Source organism: Pavona decussata, unplaced genomic scaffold, assembly GCF_977016875.1.
Source record: "Pavona decussata unplaced genomic scaffold, jaPavDecu1.1 SCAFFOLD_51, whole genome shotgun sequence".
Taxonomy (NCBI): Eukaryota; Metazoa; Cnidaria; class Anthozoa; order Scleractinia; family Agariciidae; genus Pavona; species Pavona decussata.
In genome coordinates this window covers 6,642,331-6,663,803 of record NW_028145473.1, presented here as the reverse complement: position 1 = coordinate 6,663,803, position 21,473 = coordinate 6,642,331, and the positions used below count along the sequence as shown (strand labels likewise).

The 21,473-nt window shown below is 42.0% G+C and overlaps 2 protein-coding genes across 2 annotated transcripts in view; one reads left to right on the top strand and one right to left on the bottom strand.

Moving 5' to 3' along the window:
- Positions 1 to 21,473, top strand: part of LOC146481295 (uncharacterized) — a 54,530-nt gene that overhangs the window by 9,225 nt on the left and 23,832 nt on the right. The window contains exons 6-8 of the mRNA XM_085108891.1: positions 9,447 to 9,518; positions 11,834 to 11,905; positions 20,752 to 20,823. Coding sequence (XP_084965017.1) covers positions 9,514 to 9,518; positions 11,834 to 11,905; positions 20,752 to 20,823 — 149 coding nt within the window. The 5' untranslated portion in view covers positions 9,447 to 9,513. The remainder of the gene's footprint in view (positions 1 to 9,446; positions 9,519 to 11,833; positions 11,906 to 20,751; positions 20,824 to 21,473) is intronic.
- Positions 14,689 to 18,323, bottom strand: LOC146481296 (uncharacterized). The gene has a single exon (XM_085108987.1). It carries the CDS (start codon positions 18,265 to 18,267, stop codon positions 14,689 to 14,691), a length of 3,579 nt encoding a protein of 1,192 aa, XP_084965113.1. The 5' UTR covers positions 18,268 to 18,323.

Genomic DNA, 21,473 nt, shown 5'->3' with positions numbered 1-21,473 from the left:
CTTGTGCTCGCGCTGTGAGCCGTTAAAAATTTTGCCCCGTCTGGGGGGAAAAGGGCCATCCCGAAAATTGAAAATTAGGCATATTTCGTAGCGTTGTAAAATATTTTATTCGCAACAACTAACCACACATTTTACATCAAATTGCTCATAAACCTTTCTAGTGTTCTAATACAGCAACAATTTTTCTCTTAGTGCAGATAGAAAGGCGAAATTATGCGTATTATGGACCCCCTCTATTGGCCATCGAACGAAGGCTGGAAATGGCCTTAGATTAGAGGCCAATTTCTAAAATTTGGGACCTAGCTGAAAGCTCTAGCTTATACAGCCGTAAAGTATAGTCATTTAGTGGCAAAACTATGCAAAAACCCCTGTACGATTTCAGTATTTTAAAAGTTATGACCGTTTGTATCAGCCCATGTGCGAGCATTCAAGATACTTCCGTCTATTGTCAAATTCCCTACTCACAAGCACATTTTTTCATAGAAACGACTTACCTGCTTCGCAAGTGGAGATAACTTCCAAATTCCCCCATTTTCTAGTCCCTCAGATGTTTGAATTCCGTAAAAGATCCAGTAAATAGGCAACTGTAGTTCTCAAAACTTTACAACGGCCTCCATCGGGTCGCTTGTCAACAGACCACAGCTCGAACACATGACCACATTTCGCGATAAACATCTTACTAATGCATCAGCTCAGAGCTGAATGTCTCCGGGAATCAGACAATAAACTACTTAATTCTGAACTTAAGAAAGAAAATTGAAATATAAGGGCCTCAATTTCGAAGAAATCTCGCTATTTAGATCACTAAATAATCGAACACTGTTGTGATTGCTGCTTCTAGTAAGTAAGTGAACTTTATTTAGACAGGGTGGCCCAATCAGCTACGGGTTGTTATCCTGAGGGCCCTGTATACACCTAAAATTATTATTATTATGGTATGAGAAAAAAATTACAATATATATGACTCAAACACTTTGGGTTACAATATCATAGGATAGAAAAAATAAATAAAAACATTTGCACACTAAGAAAAAAATCTATGCAAAGTCGTGTTTCATCATTAGTCGCTTGAAAGCCTCCAAGGACGCTGCCCGTTTGTATGTTTCAGGTAACGAATTAAATAAAATCGCTCCGGAGTATCTAAAAGTTCTCTTCCCGAGGCTAAGTTTGGGTCTTGAAGGATGAATGTCTTCACGCCGACGTGTGTTGTAACTATGGAAACTGCGGTATCTATTAAAATAATCAGAAAGATACTGGGGCACTAAATCATTAAGACATTTGAAGACTAAGATAGATTTGTTCCTTTTCCTGATAGTTTCTAAGTTAGGCCATCCTAGTGTCTTGAGAGCTTCGCTGGTGCTATCTCGTCTGACAATTATACGTGCAGCTCGATTTTGTAGGCGCTGTAATCTACTCTTGCACTCAACAGACAATTCACCCCAGGCCGTGTCGGTGTAGCACAGGACTGGTAACACGAGACAGTTGTATACGCATTTCGCTGCCTTAAGCGTTAAACATGATCGGATGCGGCCGAGTAGACCCAAGCGCTTGTTAACCTTGGTAAACACTTTACTAACATGCTCTTTCCATGAGAGGCATTCGTCAAGGGTGACCCCTAGGTAGCAAAAGTTTCTCACCCTTTCGATGTCACTGCCATGAAGCTGGGTCTTAAAAGAGGCATTTGCAAGTTTCTGTTTAGTACCAAAGAGCATACATTTGGTCTTCGTGAGATTTAGAACAAGCTTGCTGTTTTTCATCCACTGTTCAACTCTCTCTGAAGGTAGGTACTTCATATATGGTGGTTGTTACGTCCCCATATTTTATTTTTCGTAATCACCGTATGTGCAATGTATGCAATGTACCTTGCGCTCTTTACCTTTTTTTAAGGTGGATTCCCACTGTCGCTAAGAGAAAAAGATATAAACGGTTTGCACAAATATAAAAAGTTGAGCCTCACTCAGCTGTGAAAAAGCCACAATTTCGCCAGCCTCGCCACCGAGGCGACTAACCACATACAAAGAGTCTTCGGACTCTGGGGCGCGATTGTTACCTTGAAATGGCCAGATGCGTACTAATGAGACCGAAAATCATGCTGGGTTTACAACAACACACTAATATTTTGTTCGGTGTTACAGGGGCGGATCCAGGATTTCATAACGTGGGGGGGGGGGGGGGGGGGAGGGGCGGGGTGGTTGTCAGTCGGTATGAGTCCATATGGGGTCCAGGGGGACATGCCCCGCCAAGAACGTTTGAAAATTAACATCGTAAATAAGATATTTGCACCGTTTTCAACCCCTCATAGTGGCCCCTTCAACCCTGGATCCACCTCTGTGGCACCAGATACAAGTGACCAAATATAAACTGTACAATCAGATGACGGTGCTGTCCATAGCTATGAAATGTCCTGAGCTTGCTGTTCGTTTTGATTCTGCTGAGTTCACAGACCTGACAGTCAGTTAAGTGGTCAGCTTCTTGGTGAAAATTAACGTGCTATCAGTGTTTTTTCTGAGATGTTTCAAATTCTTTACGGTTGTTCTAAGAAACAATGCTGTCAGACTACCACGCAACAGATAATAAACCATTCTATAGCATACTTCAACTGAATGATTTTCCGCTAAGAGCGTATACATCATCATAGAATATAATGTTACAGTTATTCGTATCTTGCAAACACAATTAATGTGATGGAGGCCACTACAGCCGTGACGCTGAACTCAACTGTACATTTTCCACACTACAGAATGATGTGGCTAGGTAGCTCCATAGCCTTACGACATGGACCGGTGACAAACTATCGGATATGATCAGCGAATGTGAGTGTGATGGTTCTAGTGAGTAACACACTCACATTCGCGGATCATATCAGACAGTTTGTCTATGAGAACTTTCTTTTTGTCTCTCGATTTTACATGGATCTCAAAGTGAATACAGATGGTCTTCAACATGGCAACATTAAATTCTTGGAGTGTGTTGCTGTGATAACGTTCACAGAGGTCATAGGTGTCGTAACAGATGGGATGCGAGACGTTGATTTCGCTGTTTACCATGTCTACCAGATCTTGTCTGTCAGCAGTTTCCTTCAAGCATTCGACATCTTCCTCATCATCCACCGACATTCCAACAACACCCTGACCTTTGCGACGCGTTGCTGCTAGCCGCGAGAAAAAGCTCTGGACTTGAGTCTTCGTTAACCATTCGGCTCTAGTGAACACACGCTCATTCGATTCATTTCTGGTGTTTCGCATGTCTGCTGCAACTTGGGTAGGATCGGCCTTGCGCCCAGTTCTTTCTCCAAGCATAAACCGTGTTGTAAGGTGGTACTCTTTAACTTTCTCTGAAAATCTAACGTTGATCCTGGGTTTCCTCAGGGCCCACCCTGTTTGTAGAGGTGAGCTAGCAGTAGTGTCTTCTTGAGAGGTTTGTGGCGCCCTGGAATGTAACGAACTGCTCTTGCTATCAGCTGTATTTACGGATGAGAATTTGAGTGCCCAGTCCCTTCTGATCGCATCATACTGGTTGAACTTGCTAACAGTATGCTTGCCAACGTCCAGGTGTAGCTCTAGCTGCGCAAACGTTTCGAAAGCCTCAACACATCCAAGCACAGAACATTCGAACAGTGGTATCGGGCTCTCATTTGTCTTGCTGGTTTCTGAACGATGCTTGACTTCCCGCTTATCCGGAGGATCGTAAAACCCTTGAGATTCTATCGTTTTTAGCACTGTTGGGTCCTGGTGCTTTGTATAGATCTTGTCATACGGAATATTCTTCCCGTTACCGATACCATAACATTTCCAAATTCGCATGCAGAATCTTCATATTGGAAATTGTGGAAGCTACTAAAATTGTCTATCTTGTTTACAGATAAGGTCTTCTTAGACTCGTTCACAATGCTGACTGCGGCGGTTGTTCCCTTCACTGGGTGTTGCGTTAGTGCTTGTCTCATGTCCAGCGCAGTTAGAACGTCGTGACCTTCATTGCAATAAGTACGGATCGAGGACTTCATTGGGCAAAGGATGCGATCACAGATATCCTTTCCAGACTGTGGCTCCGAGTAATGGTAACTATCGAGTGCAACGCCAACTCTGTTCGCGACATCTCTCATAGCGGCTAACAAGGAACTGTTGTGATAACAACCAGCTTCATCTGACCTTAAGAAGACTCTCTCGAGCAAAGGGTTGTTGACTTTCAGCAGGTTGAGCAGGTCTTCTAGAATTGATGTCACTGCGTACCAGTCCTGCGTACATTGGTCGAATAAGTGCGCGTAGGAGATGACTTCAGTCGTTCCAGACTGGCTTCGAGATATCACGCTACTGATGTGCCAACTCAGCCCTCTTTTTCCAAACCAGTCGCTTTGTTTCTCTCTATAGCGCAGTTGCAGAAACTTCATTGCCCAATCTACCACAATGAGACACGAGCTTGGGTCAAGCTTTGCGAGGATATCTTGCTTCGCGCATTCTTGGTTGACAGATCGCATTATGTGAGCTTTCCATTGGTTAATGGTCTCCGAAGCCTTCTGGATATCGTCCAGCAGGTCATCTTGTTGTTCTTTGCTATAAAAGTTCAAGGTTCTGTCATCCTTGACAATCAGGTGCATCTTGCTCAAACAGGAAGTGACGTCATTGCAATTAGGACAGCAAAGCGTATGTTCGTGGGAACATTGCTCTTGTAAATCGCGATCATTGGGATCACTCAGTCCAAATTTACGACAGTGGTCGGGACATTGGCTTTCATCATCCTCGCAGTGACTCTGGTAATTAGTTTTGAAATATTTTTTACCGTCTCGAAGGGATGTACGCAATTTATCTGCCGCGCTCTTCTCCAGGCCTATTTGGTCAAGTTCGTCTACTATTCGACAGAGACGATCAAACGCCGCTGACCCGTCAGCTGCTGTGTTGTCTAAGCCACTAAGGGACTTTTGTTGGGAAGCTTCCCTTACCTCGAGAATGCGAAATAAAGTCGCACGGCTTAGTGGATCGAATTGTTCTTCTTCGCAGAACTGAAGGTACTGCTTGACCATTGTTGACCTTGTGACTTTGCGAATGACATTTGGCATTGTGATCTTCTCGCCACTAGTGAGCCTTAGTTTCCTCGTACCGAACGCCACATCTTGATAGAAGTAGGGGCGGTTGACAAAGTCTAAAAAATGGTCAAGTTTCACTGGTGGCAGTCGAACTCGATGGGACGGCGATTTTTCTACTAAGGAACCTGGACCACAATCTCTCGCATGAGCTCTGGCGCGTCTGATTTGCCACTCTGTCAACTTGGCGTAAGGTTCATGGATCTTCTGAATCTTCTTGACTGGATATCGATATGCATATAGGCTCAGAATCTGGGTCTTTACGTTTCTCGTCGTAGCATTGCTATAGGCCTGTATTAGTGGTATAAGTTCTCCATAGTTGGTCTCTTTATCTGGTGAGAAACAGAGAAACATGTGGTCTTCAGCTGGGACGTTAAGGGACTGACCTGACCAGCATTGGTTGCCACTTGGTTCAGATTCTCCATAGCAGCATTGAACGCTTATATTGCCGACTCGCCAGCACTTTCAGCTACCTCGTCGTCTTCGGAGCTCTGACTGTTCGAACCGGGTCTATACTCTAAAGTTCACTCAGCTGTGCAGGCAGCTTCGTTTGGTCGAGCTGGTGTTATAGCAGGGGTTGACGTGACTAATGTAAGATTCATGGCTGCGATACGTTTAGCGAGTCTGAGGGAGTAGTAAAAAAAAAAAAACATTATAACCTATCTTCACTTATTGATCCATTGTAAGGTTTTATCCCAGACCGTGACCACTATAAACAACATTATACTCCCCTGTAAATAACCTCAAAATAAATACTGCTGTTTTATTAACAACCACTAAGAAGAAATAAACTTCGAAAGAAACTCTTGTTCGCAAGCGTTTTCCATAATAGCAAATACAGGTTACTTAGTAATATGATAAATTGGCTTCATTCATACGAGCAAACATCACCTTGAAGGCTCATCCTTCTGTTCATCACTTTCCTGGGCCAGCTGCTGCCCCTGAATCCAAGCCATATTTTCATCAAGCTTGATTTTGTGTAGGTTAGAGCAAGATACACAAATCACTGAAAAGCACAGTAAAAAATAAGCAATACAGCGCTAGGAAAGAAATGAAAATCGAAACTTATTGAGGAACGTAACACAAACCAAACAAAGAAGATAGGCACGCAATGTATTCAGAAATGATTACATTTTCAGACATGTGTTTTGTCGTAATTTTAGGCTATGGGACAAATTCTGAAGAACGCTACCTTATTATGCATCCGAGTATTGAAATGAACAGTACAGGCTAACCGCCTACCCCAGTTCACCGTATGTCAACCCGACGTTCTCTCCAAAGATGTATACTGCATTTGAAAATTTGAACTTTGCAACGCAGTAAATTAAAGAAATCTCTGTTCAATCAATTGCACTACCCTGCATATTTTATAAACAAAATCCATAGTCCACAGTCCACAGTCCGGATTCCTAATTATAACCTAATAAACTAGCAGATGGAACCTGTTTTTGTAACATTGCTGGCTGCCAGGGCTCGAAATTGCGACTGATAAGTTGCGGCTAAAGATTTGCAGTAGTTGCCATTTGGGGACTATTTGATAGCCAAAGTTCATTTTGAACAGGAACACATTCCTATTTCATGTTGCGTGATACAAGATTAGCGCGTAATTTAGCCATATGAAACAGCGATTTGTTGGAATGAAATGTTTCCAATCAGAACAATTTCCTTTGTAAAAAGGCGCTTTATTTTTGTCTTCTTTTAATATAATTATGTAGTGTAAATGTAAGAAAATTCCACAACTTCTGCGAAATTAAACATGCCACGAAACAAGGTCCGATTTATGCAAATTTCGTGCAAAAGTGTAATTCGATATCATGTTTGTTTTCATGACCACAGAACTTTTGTCGCGAAAGGTGGCTTGTTTCTTTTTCTTTTCTTTCTTTTTTTTTACTTTCGAGCCTTGTCAACTTGCCCGTAAATATTTCCACAGTTTGTTATGAAAACAAAATAATTATTACAAAGTCAGGTATATCTCTTGCTTCTTGGAAACAAATTTTGCCACCGTAGCAATTTCATTCCTGCGCGCATACTAAGGAAACATTTGGGGAAATATGTTGTAACAAAAATTTTCATCGTTTGCGGCGGAGATTGACTTACAGGATCCTACTGGGACTTGTTTTCCGTAGATAGTGTTGATTTCCTTTGATATAAAAGGGTTAACCGCATTTCTGGTCCTGAGTTTCTTTTTTCTGCCGGAATGCAGTGGGTACTGACAGGTGCGACGCGGCCGCCAGTTTCTCCCCATGTCACTTCTGTGCTTCTCACAGATCCATAGCTGCTGAAGCTGATCTGAAGAAAGGTCGTGAGGCAGTCCCGACCTATTGATGATAAGCTCATATTCTTGCAAGGTTCCTTGAATCTGACTGAGGTGCCATGCTTGTAACTGGTCAGCGATATTACTTCTGCACTCAGACAGCTTTATCAACTTGACAGCGGAATCACTGCACACTGACTCCCCTCTGGTCTCAAATAAGCATTTGCATTCCATTTAAGTAACAGAAAAAGCCAAACGTGCTAAGTAATAAAAAACTAAAAGAACTTTCATCTGAATTACAGTGGAATTACACCTGTACTTTACAAAGCTTTCATCGAAAACGATGTGTTGTCCGCGATACATCTGGATAGCGGAACTCTGTAGAAACCGCATCACGGAAGCAGTCGATCTTTCGGTGATCAACATGGGAGTTATTTCTCAATATTTCGTCGAAACTGAAGCCAAATTTCAATTTTCTTTCTAAACAGCAGAGCAGTATAGTTCATTTTTCGACTCTCCAAGAAATCTGACCTCTTGCTGCCCTTAGCTGAAGTCTTTAGAAGATATATATCGAGAGATCGAACTGTGGTCCGTTGACAAGCGACCCGATGGAGGTTGTTCTAAAGTCTTGAAAACTACAGCTGCCTATTTACAGGATCTTTTATGGAATTCAAACATCTGAGGGATTAGAAAATGGGGGAATTCGGAAATTATCTCCAGTTGCGAAGCAGGTAAGTGATGTCTATGACAAAATCTGCTTGTGATTAGGGAATTTGACAGTAGGCGGAAGTACCGTGAATGCTCGCACATGGGCTGATACAAACGGTCATAACTTTTAAAATACTGAAATCGTACAGGGGTTTTTGCATAGTTTTGCCACTAAATGACTATACTTTACGGCTGTATAAGCTAGAGCTTTCAGCTAGGTCCCAAATTTTAGAAATTGGCCTCTAATCTAAGGCCATTTCCAGCCTTCGTTCGATGGCCAATAGAGGGGGTCCATAATACGCATAATTTCGCCTTTCTATCTGCACTAAGAGAAAAATTGTTGCTGTATTAGAAAACTAGAAAGGTTTATGAGCAATTTGATGTAAAATGTGTGGTTAGTTGTTGCGAATGAAATATTTTACAGGGCTACAAAATGTGCCTAATTTTCAATTTTCGGGATGTCACTTTCGCCCCAGACGGGGCAAAATTTTTAACGGCTCACAGCGCAAGCACAAGATCATTTTGAACCAAACCAAACCTGCTTCTTTCTTGACTTGGTGTAGGCTTTCATTTGCCAGAGTTTCAGGCAAGATTGATTTTGATGCGAAATTCGAGTGGGTGGTTATAAAAAAGACACCCTCTTAATTGGTTGCTAAAAACAGTCAATATCAACCAAATAATTATCAGCTATTGGGATCGGTTTATCGATTGGGTTTCTGAACATTGTCATCGATTAAATACTCCTGGGTCTATGCTTTTTACGCCCCAAGCTACTTTTAAAAGATTCAAAGTAACTTAGTTGAATGCCCTCTTGTCAGATCAGTCGTGCCTCTTGGGGCAACAATTTTGTACCATGCAGTTTAACTCTATCTAGGTCGGGGGGACATTTTGATATTTGCGCAAAAGCCATGAAGCTTCAAGACTTTTTCAGAAATTTACCAGGCAAAAAGTTTGATTTGGTTTGTTAGTCTTTGTTGTTATGCCTTGTTACCATCGCAACAAATTTTTGGCAGGCAGTTTTTATAGAAAATTGAAAATCCTTTTTTTTTAAATGAAGAAAATTACTTTTACTACTGTAACTTTTGTGTTTTTAGCTTATATTAATGTCCGTTGACTGGTTTTGATTACGCTTTACTTAATTTTGGCGCTTTCCTGGAGTTTTTGGGAAATCCAGAAATCCAAGATGGCGGATCAGGATGCCCGCCATTTGACAATCATGACGTAATTACTACGTCCCCTTTTTGGAAGTACTGTCTGTCCTCCAAGCCTCATTGTAGTAGGATCTATAGTGCAATATTATGGATTTCCCTCTTCCCACAACAAGAAAAAAAAGCACGGTTTAAATAGGGTTAACAAATAACTTCACTAAATGCAAGAATAACTTTTAATTAGTACGTTGGTTTTTAGGGACTTGTCGTTTAATGGTATTTCACATCTACCCAAAGACGTTTTTGCCAATCTCACCAATCTGGATATGCTGTAAGATATTTGGTAAAGTACAGCAGCAACCCAGCATTTTAAAGCACTGAAGTGTTACCCAGTCATATAAGTGGTTACACCAAAGATAATCGAGTATTTTCGATTAAGCCCCCCCCCCCCCCCCACCCCCTCCCAAGCCAAGCTTGAAAACGGTGCATCCCCTCAAACTGCAATCCCAACCCCTCTTTCTATTCGGGTGAGTACTTAGACAACAAAGACTGACTATAGACCTCTTTCATAAATGGAGGGCTTAATTGTTATTCTTTTGTATGCATTTAAATTAGCCTTCCTGGCCTCGCTAACATGTGTAAAAACAAAAGCATTTTCACTAGCCTGCGTAGCAGTCGTTTCCGTTTCCTTCAAGCCAAGCGGGATAATCGCGCAAGGACATTGCTCAAAAAGGAGCAAAAAAAGTAGGAGCGGGGAAGAGGGGCAGGGAAGGAAAGGAAACGCCTGCCGCTGAGCCCAGACATTTTACCGAACGCCGTTTGCCAGCGAACGAGAAGCAATGATGTATTACCATTGGTCAATCGTCTGTCAATCAAACTCATAGACCAAAACGTCTATCAAAGGTGAATATACTGGCCAAGGCGGAAAAGAACTTCCCCGAGTGTCCTTTCGATTTCGAGTTTGCTTTGCTTTGGAAACGACGAAACTACTTTCGCAGAGATATACGTTTATTCAGCGGAAACCGGAGCAAAGGACTGCTTTAAGGGCGAATATCCATTAACATCAAGCAAAATCAAGAATTCTCGGTCACGCTCAAAATATAGTTTTCATTGCGCTTTGGTCTGAAAGCTTGTTTCGCATACGAACAAAGAAATTTTTATTCAAGCTCTGTAATCATAAATAGATTGAGGAGGCCTCAAGTACTACTTTGCAGGAAAATTTCAGTTCTAACCACGGTCTGAAAAGGAGGTTTTCAAAATTTAGAACGACTTTGTACTCACGTTTATAAGCGAAATACAATTTTATGCTGGAAACGCGAGGAAGTATTTAGCCATGTGGGACAAGCTCTTTCTGTCTGTAATTCCAGCTGTAAGCAAGTGAGTTGGTATTCTAAAACATTAGTAAAATCTGTCGTAGGTTTATTTTATCTCCGCTTTGTTCGAGCGGCGTAAAGTTCGAGAAAATCTTCTAAAAATACTGCAACTTGAAGTAAACAAGTTGCCCTCCGCAATTCTGTTTTCTTTTTCGCTGAGATTTACCAGAAGTTAAAAATGATTGGTTCTGATCTGACATTTGACGTGACAGTGAAGGCCCCAAGGGAGCGAAGCCATTTGGGGGCGTTCGGTAAAATGTCTGGGCTCAGCGGCAGGCGTTTCCTTTCCTTCCCCGCCCCTCCCCCCCCCCCCTGCTCCTACTTTTCGCTCCTTTTGGCCAATGCCTTCGCGCGCTTACCCCACTTGGCTTGAAGGAAACGGAAACGACTGCTACGCAGGCTATATTTTCACTCAAACGCGAGGTCAAGCAGGGTTATTTGCATGCACAAAAAAGAAAACTAATCATGCACTTCATTATAAAAGAGGTCTATAAAGGGGTTGGTTTTGCTCATTACCAGTCATGTTCTACCACCCCATCGTCAGTACAATACAATCAACAGTTCTTGATCAAGCTGGTGTTTTGGTGGATGCGAAACTTCAACCTTAAAGTTAAAATATTCAATGTAACATTCGTCTAAGCTGATGAAGAGGATAAAACGAATGAATGTGGCTTTGACCTGGATCTAAAAGTTTAGTATTTCTGATGAAATTTGACCTGGAATTCAGCGGTATCCGGGAACAGTTGTGGGGCTGAATCAAACGGCAGCTAAAGTGGATTGTTTTCTAACGTTTTGTTTTGAATATATTTTCAAAAAAACTCGAAACTAGTTTTCCGATTACAGTTCTTTGATGCATTGCTGTTTTAGGCTAAGTTTGTGGAGTAACGATCAAATTTAACTTCCGTGATCTGGCTTGCGCACTTAATTAGTGACTCTTTTTTCGCGTTTTATTTTTTAATAACAGGAAAACAGGAAAAGCCAAAAATTTTTCTTCATAGTATCTCCTCTTATTGGTGATCCTTTTCGTCATAATGCTGTCAAAGTTTTCAATGGATCCACAAGGCTTTCACCAATCACTTCACAGCATCTGTGACAATGTTATGACAGATTTTTTTTGAGAGAAGAAAAGCATACAAGAAATGGGATTAAAATTTGTTAGATGATCAGAGACACCATGTCGACTCATTTTAGTCAATTAAGAACTTGAGTCAGAAACAACACCTGGTTTCCAAACTTTTGAAGTTGACTAACGCATGTTGTGTGATCTTTCCAGGGATTTATCCTCAAATGCTTTTCAAAACCTTACCCCTGGCGTATTTTCTACTCTCGCACGATTATCAGATCTGTAAGTTACTTTAGTTTATACAATGAAGTGTGTAAAACTCACGTTTTGATTGGTCTAGAGGAGTGTGTGATTAGAGTATAGACGCACGATTGACGTCATCGGGTGGTGTGACCTGCGCACGTGATCAGAGTTTAGAGTCCAGCCAGAGCGACTGGTCAACAAAGTTTTGCAAACTGTTTTTGCAAGTAGCAGACAAACACAGGCAAATTTTCGCAGGGAAGGAAAATTGCCCAATAAAACATTGGACAAAGACCGCTGAGAGTGACCTCAAACAGGATAAGAAAGCTAGAACTTTGTTGTGACGTGAAAGGGAAGCAAATATTTGTCGAAATGTGTCGCCGATAAAAATCCGGTAATGGCGAGTAATCGAGTAATTACAAATCGCAGTGAAACGACTTACATGCTGTATTATTTTGAGGTCAGGATTTCCTTCTGGAATAAAGGTTAGTTTTGAAAAAAATGTAAGTGAAATTCTTTCGGATTATACTCTAATTTTGAAGATCACAACTGCATGTGTGCAGTAGTCTAAAACTGAGTTTCTTGGAAAGGTTTTGACTCAGCTCACGCAACACGATGCCCGCTTAGGAAATGTGTGTTGAAATGTCTTGGTCTTGTATTAAACAAATAGATTTTATTTTGCCGTGGGTCTGTACTCTGATAACGCACAGAGGACGTCAAAACGTGGTGAGAACATCAGTCACGCTACTCGCCTGCGGCTCGTAGAGTACTTCTTTGTTCTCACCACGTTTTGACGTCATCTGTGCGTTATCAGAGTACAGACGCACGGCAGAATGGAATCTATTTGTTAAATAACCTTTTATCTCATGTCTCCTTCTTAAATAGGAATGCAACGTCTGGGTGAATGTTAGCTTGTTAAATAGGATTGAGTTGCATCCAATGCCAGTAAAATAGATGACAACCACTCTCCCTCCATAATAGAAAAAGCCTGACAATAGTTAATATTTTAAGTTATCTTATTACGACCAAGTACTGGTTGGGACAATGACAGTCTTGAAAGAAAATAAGAGCTCTTTGTATCTCAAATATACACGAATAATGAAATATTGACTAATTAACAAAGATTTACAATTTGAATGGTTTGAACCTAGGAGTAATTTCACAGTAGGTAAATTATGATCATTCGGGTGAGTGTACTTCTGAGAAGGACTGTTTGAGGTGATGTCATTATCAGTGTTACGAGTTCGTTTTGTGAGTGGCGAATAGTTCGAAGTCTAAACAGAACGCAGGGTTGTCGGAACAACAACAAGGTTATTTATTCCAAATGAGCTTAGTAAATTCCACACGAAACTTCACAACAAGCACACGCTAGGTTTGTAAATTACAGTTCGACCTCTGTCACACTTGATTAAACACGGCCTCTGCCAAATATACACGCGACCTCTGTCACACTTCAATAAACACGGCCTCTGCCAAACTTTACACTTGACCTTTGTCACACTACAATAAAAACGTACTCTCTTCGCATAAACAACAACCTCTCTAAAAGCTAAACCGATTTGCTTATATACTAATGAGCGTAAGATTCTGGAACTTTCCGGCGCAACTAAATAAAGTAACATTATAATATAAATCTATTTACAGGATCATACGTAAACGGCTTCAGGAACTGCTGAGTCACTATGATGCAAAACTAATTAAATATGCAAGAATATTCTAGACTAAATTAGCATACGGTCACGCAACAATTTTTCGTAACATAACCCCCTCTTGAGAAGAAATTTCTTAAATTTCTACTAACAACGAAAAATTAATTAAGCAGTGCAAAGAGAGGAGGTAGTCCAATGTCTCTAAAGTTATTCCTCTACTCTGCTCAGATAATCTGCTCCTACATTCTCGGATCCCTTAATAGCCTCAACTCTAAAGTTGTAGCTCTGAAGAAACATAGCCCAACGCATGAGCCGTCCATTAGCGAACTTCGCACTGTTGATATACTTCAGTGGTTCGTGATCAGTTTGTAGTACAAAGGGAACTCCGTATAAATACAGGTGAAACCTTTTGAATCCCCACACAATGGCTAAACACTCTTTCTCAATGGTTGAGTAATTACGCTCCGCACTTGATAATTTCTTGCTACCGTAGCAAACGGGGAACAGCTTGCCATCATGTTCCTGCATTAGTACAGCACCAATACCACTGTCGGAAGCGTCAGTCCGCAGAAAGTAGGTTTTCTCTGGATCTGGCAACCGCAGGATTGGTTCTATCCTGAGGAAGGCCTTGATACTCTGATAGGCTTTCTCTTGTGCCTCGCCCCATTCGACTTTGTTCGGTTGACCCTTGCGCGTGAGGTCTGTCAGCGGGGCAGCTAAGGCTGCGAAATTGGGCATAATATCTCGATAATATCCGGCTAAACCCATGAACGATCTTATCTGCTTCTTTGTAGTAGGTCTTGGAGCATCTCTAATCTTTGCCACGTTGTCTTGATGAAGACCAATTAAACCTCCCTCCAAACGGTGACCGAGAAAGTCAACAGCGTTAACTCCAAAAAGACATTTAGTCGGTCTTATGGTCATTCCGGCTGCTAATAATCGTGTAAACAACTCTTGTAGTATCTTGATGTGTTCTTCCCACGTATGGGTGTGAACCAAAATATCATCCCAGTAAAACTCTACGTTATCCATTCCATGCAATAACTTCTTCATGGCTCTCTTTAAGGTCGCTGCGGAGTTGATCATACCAAACGGCATCTTCAGGAATTCGTATGATCCGTCAGGCGTCACAAAAGCGGTCTTTGGTATGTCTTCCTCAGGGATAGAAATTTGCCATTAGCCCTTACTCAAATCAATTCTTGTGAAATACTTGTCACCATTCAACTTCTGGAACAAATGCTCGGCAGTCGGCATAGGTTCAGGGTCAAACACAGTTAATTTGTTCAATTTCCGGTAGTCCACGCATATCCTATTTGTGTTGTCTTTTTTCTTAACAACCACGATAGGTGAAGCATATGGTGAACTTGACTCTCTTATAACTCCCATCTTCATCATGTCTGTAATATCCTTCTTCAGCGATTCTCTCAGGCTATACGGTACTGGGTAAGGTCTTGATCTGACTGGTTGATCGGATGTAAGTTTTATATGATGCTGAGCCAAACTTGTAGTACCTGGAGCTTCTGTAAACAAGCTTTGAAACTGACTTGCAAGGTCTATAAACTCTGCTCTTTGCTCATCAGTAAGGTTGTCTCCAGTAGCCACATCTTTGATCGACTCTTTAGCAACATATCCACCAATTTCTAAAAAATCAACACCATCCACAGGATCAACTTCTTCCGCTTCACTTTCAGCATGTCCGCTCTTACTAATGTCAGCGTTCACTTCGACAGCCACTGCTCCAACGGGTACAGAATCCTCTCGTTCAAAATACTTCTTTAGCAGGTTGGCATGGTAAACTCTCTCCTTTCCTTTGACACACACTTTATAATCGTTGAGACCAACTACTGCACTGACCTCAAATGGACCTTTCCACTGCATTAGAAGCTTGTTATGGTCGGTCGGTAGCAGTATTAATACTTTATCTCCTTGTGCAAACCTTCTGACTTTAGCCTTACGATCGTAGTAATGCTTGCCTTTGTGCTGGGCTTTCTGAAGTTCGGTATGCGCAAGCTTGAGGGTATCCTCCAGCTTCTCACGTAGCTCAAACACATACTGGTAGCTGTTCTTTACTTCAGGTTCCTCCAACTCTTTCGTCCAGAGCTCTTTAAGAATAAACATCGGCCCTCTGACAGCTCTTCCATACAGCAACTCAAACGGCGAAAAACCAGTAGACTCCTGAGGAACTTCACGATATGCAAACAGTAAAGCGTTGATATAACGATTCCACTGTCTTGGCTGCTCGCTGCACAATCTCTTTAACATATTCTTCATGGTTCCATTAAACTTCTCCGTCAGGCCATTACACATAGGGTGATAAGGAGTCGTAGTGAGCTGTTTAATGCTCAACAACCGTGTCACTTCCTTCATACACTCAGATACAAATTGCGTGCCGAGGTCACTCAAGATCTCTTCAGGCACTCCCAAACGACTAAAGATATCCACCAACGCTTCCGCCATAGTCTCCGTATCAATGTTTTGGAGCGGGACAGCTTCAGGATAACGGGTTGCAAAGTCGACCAATGTCAATATATATCTATGACCGTCTTCACTCGGGGGGCTAATAGGCCCAACCAGATCGATTGCTACTCTCTTGAACGGCTTGTCAATTAATGGCATCTTCTCCAGGGGAACCTTCGGTACAGAACCCTTGTTAACCGTCTTCTGACATACATCACATGACTTGCAGTAACGAGTCACGTCCCCTTGAATACCTGGCCAATAGAATGCGCTTTGAATCTTATCAGCCGTCTTCTTTATTCCCATGTGACCTCCCATGAGCGATCCGTGAGCTAGTTCCATTATCCGACTTCTCAGCTGCACAGGAACCATAACTTGCTTCAGGGGTTTACCACTATTCACGTAAGGGTGTTTGTAGACGCGGTACAAAACTCCACCTTTCACTTCAAATGAAATCTCAGCCTGGCCTCTCACAACTACATCATTTCCCTCCCAATATTTCTGTAAGCTCTCGTCATCATTTTGCATTTGTTTGAGCTTTTCTGTATCAACTACAGGACTCTCTTTAGTATTCGGTACCTTCAATGGGATACGTTCTCCGGCCTTCCTTGCTTGACCTCTCGTGGTTACAGCACACGCCTGTTGCACATGATCTTGCCAGCTCGGATCTGGGTCGTCAGCAGCTCTCGCGCCTGGTACATTACCAACAATTAAATCATAAACAGCATCGGGAAGACACTGCGCTTCCACTTGGCCCTTGAGATAAGGTGTATCAACGTCAATCTTTGCGATGGGCACTTTCCTTGCCGTGTTGTCGATGAGCAGCATAACATTAAAGTCGCCAGTGAACTGATCCTCAGACACAAGATCCTTCTTTACTACTATTCTGCTACAGCCAGTGTCTCTCAGGACATCAACAGACTTCTCTCCAACTCTACCTTTCACTACAGGCATTTTACTTCTCACTCCAGACAAAGGTTCAACACAGGCGCTACTCAATAATGGAATCTTCTTACCACAGGCTAACAGCAGCTTCTCATCTTTAATACAGGACTTAACTTCTTCCGCTGTGGGTTTACTCTCAGTCTGCTGAACAAGGCAACTGGCGCTCACTTGACCACGTTGCACAGGGTGACCATCCTTACTTTGTCCTCCTGATCTCCGTCTACCTGATCGACAGTTTCTAGCTTCGTGTCCTTGCTTACCACACAGAAAACACCTTTTTCCTATGGTTGGGCAGTTAGCGGCTCTATGACCACAAGCGTTACACCTAAAGCACTGGAGGGCTGTTGAATTAGACTGTGTGTTCTTGGCTTCCTCCCTCTCAGGCGGTAATACCGGCTTTCTGCTCACTGGGCTAAACAAATGCTTACCATGGGCCTCTAAGTACTGGTCAGCCATCTTCGCAATCTGTGCTAGGGTTTCAGGTGCCCTTTCTCGTAGGTGAATGGCCAAATCCTTAGGGCAGGAGTCAATAAACTGTTCTTTCACTATCAAGTCCTTTAGACCGACAAAGGTTCGTTCAGTATCTGAAAGCTCTAGCCACCGTAACAGGTACCTGTCCAGTCGCACGATAAACTGGTCCGGACTTTCGTCAACTTCCGGCTTAGACGCTCTGAATTTACGACGATAGCCGTCTTCTGTGAGATCATATCTCTTCATCAACGCGATCTTGACTTTACCGTAATCTCTAGCTGCTTCTTCAGATAGGCGTGAGTACACTTCGAGTGCCCGTCCAGACAACAGAGCACTGAGCTTTGATGCCCATCCAGTTCTATGCCACTTGGCTGTATCTGCAAATCTCTCGAACCTCTGCAAATATGCGTCCAAATCATCTTTACCATCCACGAACGCTGGGAGTTTCGGCGCTTTAGCTCTATCATCTCTCTCTGCGGTACGACCATCACCATTCGTTGCTGCTAACCTAGCAAGTTCCAACTCATGTTCTCTCTTGGCAGCCTCAGCAACCTCCTTCTGTCTCATGAGGTCAGCTTCATGTTGTAATTTCCTAATTTCTCTTTCCTGACGTCTCGCTTCCCTTTCTTCATCCTGGCGTCTGCGTCTTTCTTCCCTCTCTTCTTCCTCGCGTCTCTGCCTTTCTGCTCTCTCTTCTTCCTCTCGTCTTTGTTTTTCTGCTCTCTCTTCTTCCTCACGTCTTTGTTTTTCTGCTCTCTCTTCTTCCTCACGTCTTTGTTTTTCTTCTTTCTCTTCTTCCAACTTCTGTTGTTCACGCACAAATTCGAGTAGCTTTTCACCTTCCAGTCCAAACTCCTTACCAAGTTGCACAAGTTTCTCCATTTCACAGCGTTAAAATTCCAAGGCTCTTTCACTTGCTACCACTTGTTTCCACAGCACAGTTAGGGGGTGTTTACATGTGAAAACTCGCACCGGTGCGAGTTTGATACCGGTATGACATTGTGATTTCATACCGTGTTTACATGAAGGGATACTTTTTGTCGACCGACGTGATTTTGGCGCCATATTGAATTGAATATCGAAGACTGCTCATGCGCTATCCGTTCCAGACCCCCAGGAGAGTGATTTCATGCTGGAGCGAACAGTCGTACCGCGTTTACATGACATCGGAACGAGTTTTTGTACCGGAATGAAAATCTCGCTCCGGTGCGGTTACCGGGGTGAACTCGCACCGGTATGACTCGCTTCGGTACAAGATTTTGTGCTGATATCATGTAAACGAATACAGAGCCACCAGAGGGAACTGGAGTGAACTCGTACCGGAATGAAAGTCGCGCCGGTATCATGTAAACACCCCCTTACTTCTTTCCAAGTTGTGATCCTTTCCTGGTTATCGGTAGACAACAAACAGTTCCTTGAATTCCACTCTCCAGCGACAGGCCCCCAATGTTACGAGTTCGTTTTGTGAGTGGCGAATAGTTCGAAGTCTAAACAGAACGCAGGGTTGTCGGAACAACAACAAGGTTATTTATTCCAAATGAGCTTAGTAAATTCCACACGAAACTTCACAACAAGCACACGCTAGGCTTGTAAATTACAGTTCGACCTCTGTCACACTTGATTAAACACGGCCTCTGCCAAATATACACGCGACCCCTGTCACACTTCAATAAACACGGCCTCTGCCAAACTTTACACTTGACCTTTGTCACACTACAATAAACACGTACTCTCTTCGCATAAACAACAACCTCTCTAAAAGCTAAACCGATTTGCTTATATACTAATGAGCGTAAGATTCTAGAACTTTCCGGCGCAACTAAATAAAGTAACATTATAATATAAATCTATTAACAGGATCATACGTAAACGGCTTCAGGAACTGCTGAGTCACTATGATGCAAAACTAATTAAATATGCAAGAATATTCTAGACTAAATTAGCATACGGTCACGCAACAATTTTTCGTAACAATCAGAGTAAACTAAATAGGCCTAATCACGGTTTTCGACGCCATTTTGACAAGTAGGCAAACAGGCTTGAAATTGCAGTGTTTGTATGGAAATTCGATGTCAAATAATTTTCATAAAACATCGCTTCTGAAAAATTCATGAATTGGAAACTTTTGGCATTAGGAAAAGGATTTTAAGAAAAAAATCGGAGGAATGTAGCAGTGCCAGAAAGCGTCTAGTCGTGTTTTGAACTTTCCATACATTTCCCTGTATTTTTTTTCCGCGAACTAGTTTTAGTAGCAGTTCACGGCTGGTTCGCTTTATAGACAAGTTCCACTGTTTGTATGGAAATCCGATGTCAAATAATTTTCATAAAACATCGCTTCTGAAAAATTCATGAATTGGAAACTTTTGGCATTAGGAAAAGGATTTTAAGAAAAAAATCGGAGGGATGTAGCTGTGCCAGAAAGCGTCTAGTCGTGTTTTGAACTTTCCATACATTTTCCATTTCTTTCCATGAACTTTCCATACATTTCCCTAGTTTTAGTAGCAGTTCACGGCTGGTTCGCTTTACAGACAAATGTATGGTAAGTTCAAAACACGGCTGGCCGCTTTCTGGCACAGCTACATCCTTCGAATGTTTTTTCCCTAAAACCCTTTTCCTAGTGCTAAAAGTTTCCAATTCATGAATTTTTCAGAAGCAATATTTTATGAAAGTAATTTGACATCTGATTTCTATACAAACACTGTAATTTTGAGTCTGTTTACCTACTCGTCAAAATGGCGTCGAAAACCGTGATAAGGCCTATTGTGATGCGCCAGTAGAAGGTATAAACGTTGTTGACAGTTGTTAACCTGATTGGTCAACGAAGTCTGAAATACAACAAACTACAAAACCACTTGCCAGACTCAAAAAACTCATACCTACTAACTTACTTGCCCCACACTGACTATTGCCCGTACAAACGAGCTAATAACGGCCGAACAGCATCGAACTAAACTCACTCTACTAAAAATAACGCGACTTCAAAGTTCTAAAGACAGAGAACGACATAAAACAGGCCTTCTTAGTTACTTATGACAACAGCAACAAACTACAGGCTACGGTTGAGAGCAAAGCAACCCATTTTGCTAGACTAATCGACCAATCATAATACTACTTCTCGCAAAGCAAAGACTGTATAAACCTTGACTAGACGTACGCGACGAGTTTGTTACTCACCTGAGCAGGACAATGTAAAAAACTGAAGCTACATTTCAACAACGTCGGGACACCTGTTAGTTATGGGAAGATAACTTACATCCGAAAAGTCAGCACATGAATCTTTTTTCGCTGACCAAATAACCTTATAAATTCTGTTGAAACATTTCATTAATAAATGTCTAAGAAAAACTATGTTACTATGTTTCGCAGAGCTTTGTCCAATAATAGTCTTGTTCTACTACCCGAAGACACATTTCAAGGCCTGATTAACCTGAAGGCACTGTAAGTGAAAACTAATGATCGCTGTTAGAAATTTGGCATGTTTTCATTGTCTTCATTCACCTAGCATATGCACATCGTATAATGATCCCAAAAACAACGCTGTCTAAAGGTATTTTTGCACGGTTTATGACCAATGGAAAAATTATGGGTATCAACGGGTAACAGCTTCACTCTAAAAACTACAGTTGAACCTCTTTATTACGGACACCAAGGGGACAGGAATAAGTGTCCGCATTATAGAGGTGTCCGTTTTAGAGAAGTAGGCTTTATGTGGATTTCGGTCTCTCAGGGAAAAAGTGAACTGTCCCTAATAGAGAGGTGTCCGTATTATAGAGGTGTCCGTAAGGAGAGGTTCGACTGTATCTCGATAGCTAGGTATTACAAAGTATGGATGCATGCTTCTCCCTAATGTTGTGTTTGGATTCCAACAGCCCAAGATCTCCTGTCATGTAACAGCCGTAAACCGCGCTGAAAAACGTTTTTATTAGGACGCACCGTCGTTAACAGCTTATTCCTCCGTATGAAAAGGCAGACCATATTGGGGTAATGGAGGAGAACTATCAGCAAAGTTTTTCAATTCCGGTTGTGGGTGGATCCTCTTCTCGTTTGGCTTTCAATAAGCTAGGATTTGTTACTTATTGAGAGGGAAT